Consider the following 12360-nt stretch of genomic DNA (forward strand, 5'->3'; position numbering starts at 1 on the left):
TATTATTAATCGGTACCAATTATCAAGCACAGTACCTACTACGTATCAGATCCTACATTAGATGGTCTACATATATTTAGAGAAATAATACAGTAGAATATTTAAGAGCTCTTCTCTGGACTAATGAGTTGAAATTCTGGCTGCACCTCTGATTAGTGGTGTAACCTCACAAAAATTACCTAATCTCTCTGTGCCTTAATAGTAGACATCTCTTTGGAGGATTAAATGAGTTAGTCCAGGTAAAGTGCTTAGAAAAGTCTCTGATAACAAGGTAGGTGTTTTATCCCCATTTTAAGGGAGGAAACTAAGACTTCAAAGTTAGAGAACATATCCAAAGTCACACAGGTAGTGACTGGTGGCACACTGGTTTTAAACTAAGGTCAGACCTCAAAACGCCTCAAGACTTCTCAGCATAGATGTTTAAATTATTTTTCTGTTTTCTCAGTTTGTGTCTTTTGGGACTGTGAAAGAGGACCTGGTTTCTGACATACTGCTGAACACATCAGTCATTTTTTACCCACACCATTTATCACATGTGTAAATAGCTTCTGAAAATGAAGTAGCAGAACCAAGGAATGGGTTTATGGAAAATTTAGTCTATGAAGTTAGGAAATTTCATGACTGTATATTTAAGGAAAGATCTGAAATAACAAATCTTTCCCACAAATGAGTGTGCCTCTAATCTCCTGGAGAGGGAAATGCCAAACTGGGCAGGGGCCAAAACAGTCTAATGTTTTTCCTGACAACAATCCTTCCTCTCTCTGGAAGAGCTCAGCACCATTTCTGCATCTGAAAAGATGCAACACTTTTTTTTTTTTTTTTTTTAATGGCTGGAAGGGTAGTCGGGAAAGCATTTACAACTGTTCTACTGAATTGTGTAATGTACCCACTTTTGGACAGGGTCCTCTTCAATAAGTGGGGATTTAATGCTGGGTCTGAAAGCATTACTGGAAGAACTCCAAGTTGATACCATCTACTAGAGGAACTCACAGGGAAGACTGAAGTCCTCAAAAGATGATACTTCCTCTCCTGCTTCACTGTTACTGTCCTCAGATAGTCACCTAGAAACTTCTAGGTTCCTCCTCTTCTTGTCCCCTCAGTGTCCCATATCCTCAGGATTTTCCATGCACCTCTGATTCTGTATCTCATGGTAGTCTTCATATCCTCCACTCCCACTCCTCCCAACGCTAGGTGGTCTCTTCTTTCCTCGTCCGTAAGTCCAATTACTATTTCTATGCTAGATCTTCAGTTTAGATCTTTCTCTCATGCTCCAGGTCATACTTCTCAATCACCGCTGGGTACCTCCATTTGGACAGTCCCATAGATACTTCAAAATTAATTAGTTTAAAACTGAGCTCATTATCTCCACTCTTCTCCATTATCTCCTTTCCCATCCAAATTTGCTTCCCATGCTGTGTCTGTAATCTGTTCTGCACACTACAACCAGAGGGATCTCTCTAAAATGCAAATCTGATACTGTCACTCTCCTATTTAAAATCCTTCAAAGCTACTCAAGGTCTTGAAGATAAAGCCCAGGTTCCTCTCAAGAGTTATAAAGCCTTTTGTGATCAGACACCCTAATCTCTCCAGCCTTCTTTTCATTATTTTCCTCCTCAAACTTTCTCTCCCACCTCCCACGGCATACTCTTTAGGTTCTGACCATACCTTGCAGTTCCTGGCATGTGTTCCATTCTCTTAGCCTCTGGGCCTTTGCCCAGGCTGCTCTATCTCCCGAGCCCCCTCCTCTACCAACCATGGCCCTCTCCCTTGCCTAGTGTCTGCTTATAGAGGTAGAGGTATCAATTTAGGTATCCCTTCTGGAAGACCCCTTTGCCTGATTTCCCATATTTTCCTAAATTCTTCTCTCAGTTGTTCCATCACACTCTACTTGCCCATGTGTTTGAAAGTTTAATTTTTGGACTATAAGTTCCCTTAGAGCAGGGTCCATGTTTAGTTTGCTCAATAAGGTATTCCCAATGCCTAGCACCTGAATGAATGGAGGCTGCAAAGATGTAAAAAGTAATATCTCACAGAAGTTTGGAGACCCCCTTCCAAAGGTAAAAACACAGATACGTATGTGTATGTATTATAGATCAAGTTTCCGCCTGGTGTTTTTGAGTGCTACTTGCTGCTATCATGGGTGATACCAGTAGAAGTAAGCAGACATTTGTTAAGAAGAAGGGAAAGCTGCTAATGTCCAGGGAACTCTGGGAATGCTTTTTCTTTGACTTTGGGCCTTATTGCTCTCCTGACTATCGGGTGATGAGCATATCCACCCCATGATGGGGCTGAGAAGGTGCTCACCTTTGTAGCATAAGGTGAGGAATGTGGCCTTCATCTTCAGTGAGGAAGCAGAATCCTTTGAACATTACCGTTTAGTCCTCAGTGTAAAAAAACCTCAGCGCAGGTTTGGACAAGAGGAAGGAAATGGCAGGAAGCACTAGGAGGCAGCAGGACCCTTGGACTATCCGAACCTGTTCAGATCGTGTTGGTGCCTAAACTGAGAACTCTCAGAGATGATCTAACCTATGCCTCAAGTCCACAGGGTGGATCTGCATTGCAGATTCTGTGATGTTCAAACATCCTCCTGTATTTGTGGGAGACAAGTCTGACATTTCCCAGGGGAGTAAGCGTTGGTATTTGATGTAGAATAAAGTGCCATGCATATTGAGCCTCTCGAGGGGGATTGTTTGTCCTGGTCATCTTTTTGGATCCATGGCAAAATACATGCAGAGGGAGGGAGGCCCAGAGGAGAGGTGAATTTGTGGTGAAATGACAGCTCTTAAGCTCCAGGACCCCTCACTTATTGAGCCCTAGCCAGGTGTTTACAAGGTTGATGGAAAATTCGCAGAAGTAGGGCATTTTAACGACAATAGACCGTTGATTAAGATCATTGTCTCCACTCCCCTTTCCATTGATGTCAGGTACCCCTGGAGCGGCTATGGCCGTCTTTGGATCCAGCAAAAGAAAAGTTGACATGGGGATACATTTGGGTTAGAGGGATATGTTTATGTTGTTCGTGATCACTTCTGTATGGAGGTAAGTCGCAGCTGTCCTGAGGTAGCCGTGGCTTTCGGGAATATTCCTACAGACTTTGGCGCCAATTCATCAGGACAGAACATTAACAGTAAGTCGAAACTGTATAAACTTTAGGCCCTACAAAACCTGGAGCCACCTTCTCTCTAGGCATAGCTCTCAGGTCATCTAGAGCCTATGCAAATCTGTGAACACCCCAACTAGGGATTCCAAGCAAGAACACTGACAGAAGACCCTTTGATTCCCCTCCTACCCTCTGGCATTACTCTCACTTCTACGTGGTACAACCCCGTCACCACCAATGAGAGAGGTCCATTCTGCAGAGCCTTTGGCTTGATCCTACACTATTATTTGAACCACAATTTAGAGCATTTTTGCTTACAAGGAAAAAAGAACTATAGAGTAAAAAATGGGTATGAATGAGATGACATGGCTCTTGTTCTATATGAATTTCTAATTTAACCCTTCCTATAACAAATTGTTTGGTTCATTACAGAGAGTTACTGTTTCAGCCTAGTAGTATTTTTACCGTGGTGGTGATTTTTTAAAATACATTTTTACTGGAAAAAATATTATGATAATGTAAAAATAATAAATTCTTATGTAGAAAACAAAAGTATAATCCAGTCACTGCTATGTTTGTTGTAAATTCCTACTTTTTTTGCATACTGTATGGTATGCATATTCTGTTTAACGTATTTCAGAATATTTTTTGACACAGTTGGGATCACATCCATATTGCTTTGCAACTTGGTTTTTTCACCTACCAACGTATCTTGGCTATCTTCTCGTGTTCTTTTTAAGGGTTGGAGAGCATTTTTATCTGGTGATATCATTAATTTCATCACTTGCTAATATTTAGGTTGTTTTCAGGTTTTTTGTTTTGTTTTGCTTTGTTTTTACTGTAACAAATGGTGCTGTCATGAACATCCTTTGTCATTTATCTTTGCACATTTTAGAAGGTTTTTTATTCTCTGAAATATAAATTTCTTTCCTTTTTTTGTAATATAAATTTCTAATAGTAAAATTCCAGGGTCAAAGAATAAATACATTTTAAAATGTTAATAGTTGTTTCCCAGTTGCTCTCTTACTCACTGTACCAGTTTATAGACTCACCAATAATATAGGAGTACACATTTCTCAACAGCCTTGTCAATCACCTTCATTTTTGGTGGTCTGCAAATGGTACCTAAGGGTTCCTTTAATTTGTATTTAATGGGTTGAATGTCTTTTCATATCTTCATTTATTATTGTATTCTTCCATGACTTGTCTGTTCATTATTATTATTTTCTTATCCACTTACAAGAGTTTAGGATTACTTGAAATATTAGTCCTTTTTCTTAGCATGACACTTGATTGCAAAGAATACTTGCTATTGCATTTTAAACTTTTAAATTCTGCTATGAAAATCCTTTGCAATATAGTCAAGGATGCTGTTTAACAAGTAGAGATGTTTCATATAACTAAAAAATTGGTGGACAGTGGTCAAAATTTTATTTGGAAGGTAAATTTGTACTTTATTAGTAGAGAAGTTGTCACTTCTCCCTAAACCAAGGCAAGAGACTAAGTCCGAAGCAAGGCGTCCTCTTGCCAGGTTACAAAATGCTCTGTGATTAGAAATTAGTCTTTGTTCTAGCAGGTCATGTGTGACACGAATAGCTTATTTTTATTTTTAATGGTTTTACTACCCAATACCAGGCTCTACAGCTAACATTTATATCTAGAGAAGTTAGAAATATTTTCATTTTATAGGTAACTAATTTGAATTTGGCACCTAGATCAAATTATGTTAGATGTTTCTCATAGAAACCGGTGTATTCTCTTATTTTGCATGGTTAGCTCTGACTTGCTCATAGTTCTGATACATTGAATACAAATGAATCAATAATTTTATATGCATAGGTTAGACTTGCTATAAACACTGAGATTGTTAGCAGACAAAAATCTCTGGATCAGAGGTTGCAGTTTGGCAGCCTGCTGGTTATATCTGCCCCACAGATACAGTAAATATTTTGAACTAGTTGCTAATGCTTGTAAATGGCTTCATATAAAACCTGATTTCTAGTTCCTCTTGGAAAATAAAATTTGGGCACTAATGGATTAGATACATATTGATAATGAACTGGAACTGCATGGCGGCTAGTCTTTTATAGACGGGGTAAGCGGTCTTCAGTTTGCCGCAGTTCCTGCCCTTTTATGTTTACACGAGGCCCCTTCACTGGTTGATGGACGTTTTGTAGAGTGCTCTTTTTTATTTGTAGGCAAATAAAAATACAAAAAGCCATATCTGTAAAAAATTCCTTAACATTTTCATTAATAAATTAATGAAGACATCATAAATTTCTTTGCTTTATTGGATTTTCTGGCACATTTCATCTCCTTAAAAAGGTGGTAAGAAATACAGAGATTTAAGAAGCAGTAAATACCCCAGAGATACTAACTTCTTTCCAACTTTTACCAACAAACCACTATATTGGCTGGTGAAAAAGATGACCGAAAAGTTTTATACCTCCTGGAGTTCCACTATCTTACGCTGTAATTCCTTCAGGTCTTTCTGTACTTTATATTTCTCTAAATCCATCTTTGTTTTCTGTATTTGTTGGAGGGAGCTGAGAGAGTCATGAATTGATTTAAATCCTGGAAGAGGATATGAGAATAGGTACAGTACACTTAAATAATACATTGGAACTTAAAAAAAAAAGTTGCTAATCAGTAGTTCTGCCATAATTGATCATCATTTAATTAAAAGCATATTAAATTCCATTAAGACCAGTCTAAAAATGTACAATAATCTATTTCTTATATGTCATGAAGATGCATTACTGGTAGGGTTTCAGCTTGTGTCTGGCTTCACTGTGAAAATTTAATTCAGTTCCTCTCCTCCTTGCCCAAATACATTGCATAACAAAATAGTTCTATATTTCAAGAAAGAAATTTAAAATATTTTCTTCTCTATTTTGATAAGAAATTTTGATGATTTTTTAAAAAAATTCTTGTTAACCAAATTGAAGATAAAGAACACAGGTGAGATTTTAAAACTTCTCAGAAAGTAATCTGTTGGGGGACCTAAGGAGTTGCCACCAGCTGTTCCCCTGCACCCCCACCCCCGGCCCTTTGTCTCTCTTGTGCAAGTCTAGTCACTCATGGCCACAGACTTACCAGACCTCGAGCTTCTTAGAGTACAGCCCATTTCTTATTCATTGGGCCTTTCACATAGTCATGTCTCAACACATTTTGATTAAAAGCATAAAGGAGCACACCATTAATTTGGAATTCCCCTTTGCTAGAATTCCAGGTTAGTAAAATGAAGAAGCAGAGTGCAAATTCCTCTCTAGCTCATCTGGGGATGTACTAATGGAATGAGTATAATTAAACCTCTGGTGCCAAGGCAGAAAACAGGGCCCGAAAAGAAGGGCCAGTTAAGTTAGCAACATGATTCCTGGCCAGATAATTCATTATATTGATTTGGCAGTGGGAGATGCGAGGTAGGGGCAGCGTGGGTCAGGTTTCCAGGCAGCAAATTTTACTATTTTGCTAGGAACATCTAGCAGAATGAGACCATATCATCTTCCCTAGATACCTTCAAGGCATCTCTGTACAGGACCAAAATTTGGGAGAATTTGCATGAATTTTTTGATAGCTAGAAGACAGAAAATGAGGTGGGTGTTTCTTTAATAAAGGAACCTCTGGTTCCTGGTGATTCCCTCAGGATCGTGACTTGAGGCAGATGGCTGCTCCACAGCACCTAGCCATGTCCTTCCCTTTGACAAATTAGATGAGCCTTTCAAATTAATCCTCTTTGATGTTAGCTCAGCTTGACACTGCTGCCATTAGCCTCCTTAAGAGGGAAAGCAGTCATTATACTGGACTCTGTTAATTCATCTCTCTTTGTCACTTCTAAAGGTCAGGTCTCCAGTCTGACATCTGTCCAGGCTCATTACCTGCAGTTCAATGAGAGACATTTGATTTCAGGTCCTAATTTCATGAACTACCACAAGTCAGGTCTTGATCTCAAGGACTTTGCAAATCTAACAATTCTATGAGTCTATGATCTTAGTAAAAAAAAAAAAAAAAAAAAAAAAAATCTCACAGCGTTGGCAAGCTTGTGACCGTCACTGCCAAGTTGGAATGAAGGAAGTAAACTTGTTTACTTACCTTCCAATGGTATGCTGACATTCTGTGGGATATTTAGAAAAGTCAGATTAAATACAAAAGGATATCGATAATGACAAGACTGATCCATGGCCATGAGCTCAAAGTAGACAACTCTGAGGGATTGGGTAAGCAAGGACTAGTGTTCTTAATTAAGGTGTCTGCTCACCTGATTGATATTCACTCTGCATTTTCTCTAATTCACCCCAGATGTGCTTTTCCAGTTGGTTCATCTTTTTGGACAGTTTATTTTCTATATGCTTTACTTTGCTTAGTTCTGCTTCCTGTTTCTCTGTGTTAATGAAATTCTCTAATTTGCTCGAAAGCTTCAGTAATTTTTCTTCCATTTTATTTTCAGACTTTTCCTATAAAAGATACCATGTGATAAAACTCTGCAGAAAAGAAAACTTATGTGGATTGGTATTTCAGCTTAGAGAATGTTTTTAACAAGTTCGCTTTTCCATGTTAAACATGAAAAATCCCACCAAGTTCCCTTGTGTCTAAAACTGTTCACAAGTGTGAGTTCATCCCTTTGTTTGGCCTTGTGAATTCTGCATGTGATGGGAGGAAAGAAAAGAAAGGGCTGTGGTGTTGCTGAAATGCCCTGAGGATTTGGAATTATAGTCTAGTGTTTAAAGAAGTGTGGCCAAGGAAGGCATTTTAGATACCGCTTAACCTAAGGTCCTTGGACATGCTCCTGTTAGGTGTCCATATTCCCTTGAGCTTCATATCGTCACGTGGAAGAGTTCAGCTAGAATGGTGATTCTTGACCCCTGTTGTCTATTCATACCACCTGGCCATCACACCACCCCCCAAAACTCTGATTTAATTGGTCCACAGTAGAGCTCAGGAATTTATCTAGTTTAAAAACTCTCCAAGTGATTCTGATTGAAGCGTGGTGGGGACTTCTGGGCAGCTCAAGCTTCATTAGCTGCTCTGCTCCTTCTCACCCCCCACCGGGAATTTGCGAGCAGAAGCTGGTTGAGACTGACTTAGCTCCCTTGGTTCTCCTGTCTTTGGCCCTGCCTGCCTGAAGGAGGTAGACTCCAGCCTCTCTCTTACTTGCAGTGTGAAGCTTCTGCCTGTAGGTGACCCGTGGTCACCTAGTGCTGCCTAGAACTGGTGGAGGAGTCTCTAAATCCAGGAGAACTAGCAGGCCCTCTTGGCTGCACATCAGACCACACAGACTTCAGTAGCCTTATCAGTGATAAAGCTGTCATGGTTATCACCATCTCTTGGACTCCTGTCTCTGTCAGCTGCCCAAAGCCCCTCTACCGAAGTTCCAGAAACATCTTATTTGAATCATCAGCAAGGCTGGCAGTCCCTGGTGACACAGATGGCCTTGTGCTGCTCTCCCGTTGGGGCTGGCAGCTGGCTGGCTGGGCTGGCTGGAGTGGAAAGGAACCTGCAATGAACAGATTTCCCCCCCATCCTGGTAGTCTTGCCTCAAAGCTGGGGGTTCTCTACAAAGTTGGAGCTGGAAAAGGAGTTTTGAAAACCTTTGGTCTACAAATGGATCTTCGGACAGGTAAACGGACTTGTCTATGGTAGAAGTTTTTAGGCTTTACAGTGTCCAAGTGTCACCCAGGGAGCTGGTCTGGAAGCACAGATCCCCAGAGGAGGACCCAGGGGGTCTGATCCCGCTCCGGGTTGGGACCAGGAATCTGTATTTTTTAAAAAACCAACACCTGTCTTTAAGTTATTCTGCCATAGGTAGAGCACACTCGGAGGTATGGGTTCATGGAGTGGGAGAGTAGCACACCAGGACCAAAAGTCAGGCCTCGGGAGTCCTATCCGGGTGCAGGAAAGGTAAGTTATAGACAGTGAATGTGACTGTGAATGTCGCAATGAAACTTTCAAGACCTTGACTCACTGCTAACATCCAGACAATGACTCTGCAGCTGTTTACTTCATGAATAACAGAACTCCTTACCAGTTTCTCCTGTAGGAGCTTCAGACATTGATTTATATGGCCAAGGTGCTCTTTTTCATAGGTGATGAACCGGCTTTCTGTCCATTTTTGATGGTTCTCAACTTCCTCATATAGATTTTTTGAAAGTGAATTAAATCTAAGGGGGAAAATATTTCTATTTTAATAGGTAAATTTAAACATAAAACCAAAATTTAATATTGAAAAACGCTGCAGTTTTTTTCTGATGTCTAGCAAGTACTTACGGTTTGATGTGGGAGGTGGGGGCTGAGGGGCACAATCTGGGTTCCTGCCCTGAGCTTGCATTCAACCCAGCTGCTGACAACACCCCTCCTCATACCTTAAAATACACATATACACAGTGACAGACACATAGACACGCAGAAACACATGCGTCATCCACGCAGATTTCCTCTTAGGGCCCGGGGTGCGCTGTGTACGTGGAGGAAGCACTGTGATAAGTCACTGGGGATGGGGATTCCACTCTGTGGAAGACGTCAGCAAACTTTTTCTATGAAGGGTCAGGTAGTAAATACTTTAGGCTTTGTGAGCCTTATGGTCTCCACGGCAACCACTTAGTTCTATAAGGACGCAGTGCTGCCAGTGCGGTGGGAAAGCAGCCACAAAAGATACAGATAAGCATGGCTCATTTATAAACAAAGAATGAACATGGTTGTGGTCTAATCTAACTTTATATATGCTGAAATTTAAATAGCATATGATCACATGTCATAAAATAGATTGTTCGTTAAAATTAGTAAAAAGCGTGCCAAACTTTCTTAGTAGTGGGCAGCTTTGGCTAAGGGTGGTAGTTTGGGGAATCCCTGTTCTACAAGGTCACTTCCCTGCTGGGGCTGGGGGAGGAGCTGGGCTGAAGAAAAGTCAGATAAGGAGTGGGGAAGGGAGCGGGAAGAGAGCCCCAAGAGGACTTTGGAAAAGCAGAGCGTCCGTGGGGGACGGTCCTTGGTTGTCTTTTCTGTGTCAGGTGAAACTTCAGTAAGGGCTCCGTTGCTTCCCGTGGGTCTGTGTGGGTTCTTTGGGGGGTGGGGTGCAGGGAGGGCTTAAAGAAGTCCCGAGTCACTCATGTGGAGCAAAAACCGTTCCAATAGGCTAAGGTGCTGGAAGCGACTGCTGGCAGCAAAATGATGCACCACAGGAATGTTAAATAACAGAGAAGGAAGGATTTTTAAAGATGGAAGTGGGTGTTATTACAGAGAGTAAAGGATTGGAATCCTATATCATCAGTTTGAAAAGTCACTGTAGAGTGGCTGAGGGCGTGAGTAGAAAGGAGAATCCACAGCTGGCACGACTGAGAACCCTGGGTCTGAGAGGAGGTGGGATGAGGATGGGGCCTGGCAAGTGGTCCCTGTATGTTTTCCGCATGCGACTTGCTTGTAGTAAGATGTCAGTTTCAAATTGCTTTGTAGAGTAGGCGGTATATTAGATAGGCAGGCACGGTGCATGTTGTTTGTTATTGAAACTATTCAGACTACCTTACAACAAGTGGGTGGCTTGAAATAATCATTGCTGTAATGTTTTCAGGACAAATTATAGGCAGATAATTTAGTTCATGGTATTTGTCATTGGAAACTGCTTAAGACATACTGGACATATATTGCATGTATATGCCTCTTTAGCTTCCCTGAAAAAGTGTTCAAACTAGTATTTGGAAAGACTGGTTATATGAGGCTATTTCCATTTTTATTTAGACCGGGGGCATCTAACAATGTGCAGAGACATTTTTGGTTGTCACAACTTGGAGGTGCCACGGACATGTAGTGGGTAGAGGCCAGAGATACAGGCGAACATACAGCAGCACACAGGGCAGCGTCGCGATAAGGAATTATCCAGCCACGTGCCAGTAGTGCCCGCGCTGAGAAATCAGGGTTTGGACGATGAGACCAAGGAGCGGGAAAAGTGAATTTACCAATAGTTATATTAGTTGTAGTATAATAGCTGACTTCTGTTCTTCATCTCTGTGAATGACCACATTTTTTTATAGGAGAGAGAGATTTTCACATAGAAAGCGTGCCTTGATTCAGGTGAGTTCTTCAACAATGAAGAATATACCTTTGACCATTCTTCCTGTTCTTAATTTAATTGTGATTTCCAAACACCTATGCTACTGGCTAACAGCCGAAGGAACTCAGACATATACGTTCCCAACTGACACATGGACAACCTCATTTTAGCCGACTGTTTCCTATGTCTGGAACACTCTTCCTTAGAACACACATTGGCTCCTGCTCTCTTTCATTCAGATTTCTATTCAAGCACCACTTACCACCTAAATATAGGACTTTTTTTAAACCGCACTTAAAAAAACAAAAGGTTTCATTTTCCCCATCTGACTCTCCCTATTCCTTTACCCCACTTTATTTTTCTCCAAAATGCTCATTACCATGTGGTATATATATATATAATTTGTGTGCTGTCTGCTTCCCTAGAACCTAAGCTCCACGAGAGCATTTTGCTTTGTTCAGGGCGGTGAACAATGGCTGGAATACAGGATGTGCTCAATGAATAGTTGAATAAATGGATAAATGATTCATTCTTTCTCATTCAGTACCTTTTACTAGGGCTGTTCACGAATAACAAATCATACACTTGCCAAGATATTTAGAGATCTAGTCTTCAGTTTTCATCTCCCCTTTCCTGTCTCTGGTGGAAATACTAATTAATAGTGATGGTTAGGAGGGACAGTAAATCCCCAGATAATCAAGAGGTAGCTTTGCAGTTGGGAATCCAGCCTTCACTGTTCACCTTTACTGTGTATATAAATGAGAGCATTTACTCTCATTACTGATACAGTATTAACATCCCTCTGAACACCAGGGAACCATTAAATGTGCCCCAGTAATATCTTTAGAAGCGCATATCAGTAATTAGAATTCTGAAATTAAAATAAAGTCATAAAGAATGAGTTACTGCTTATGATCATTTTACTTCGAGGTTTTGCCTGCGGTTGGAGACTCGCTTTACTGGTAACCATCAAAAGTCAGACTCTGTTTATGAAAATATGAGAGCATTTTTTAAAAAGCATTCTTCTTGAAAGATAAAAAGGACAAGCTAAAATAAAGGTTTATATAAATCTCTTTCTTTCCTTAGACTTTCCCCTAACATAATGGACACGATTTTCCAGGAAGGAATTACTTTTCTGTGAATTACAGAATTTACAGTTAAAATCTCAACAGAATGAATTTATCTTGGATGACATTCACATTTTAGTTCCCAGATCCTC

The 12360-nt window shown here is 40.5% G+C and overlaps 1 protein-coding gene across 1 annotated transcript in view; it reads right to left on the reverse strand.

The window, feature by feature from the left end:
- Nucleotides 1-12360, reverse strand: part of FAM81B (family with sequence similarity 81 member B) — a 47615-nt gene continuing 35255 nt past the window's right edge. Inside the window, exons 7-9 of the mRNA XM_040621960.1 lie at nt 9123-9258; nt 7359-7554; nt 1-5674 (exon numbers count right to left, since the gene is read on the reverse strand). Of these exons, the coding sequence (XP_040477894.1) occupies nt 5541-5674; nt 7359-7554; nt 9123-9258 (466 nt within the window). The 3' untranslated portion in view covers nt 1-5540. The remainder of the gene's footprint in view (nt 5675-7358; nt 7555-9122; nt 9259-12360) is intronic.

Source organism: Ursus maritimus, unplaced genomic scaffold (genome assembly GCF_017311325.1).
Source record: "Ursus maritimus isolate PB19 unplaced genomic scaffold, ASM1731132v1 scaffold_5, whole genome shotgun sequence".
In the NCBI taxonomy this organism is placed as follows: domain Eukaryota; kingdom Metazoa; phylum Chordata; class Mammalia; order Carnivora; family Ursidae; genus Ursus; species Ursus maritimus.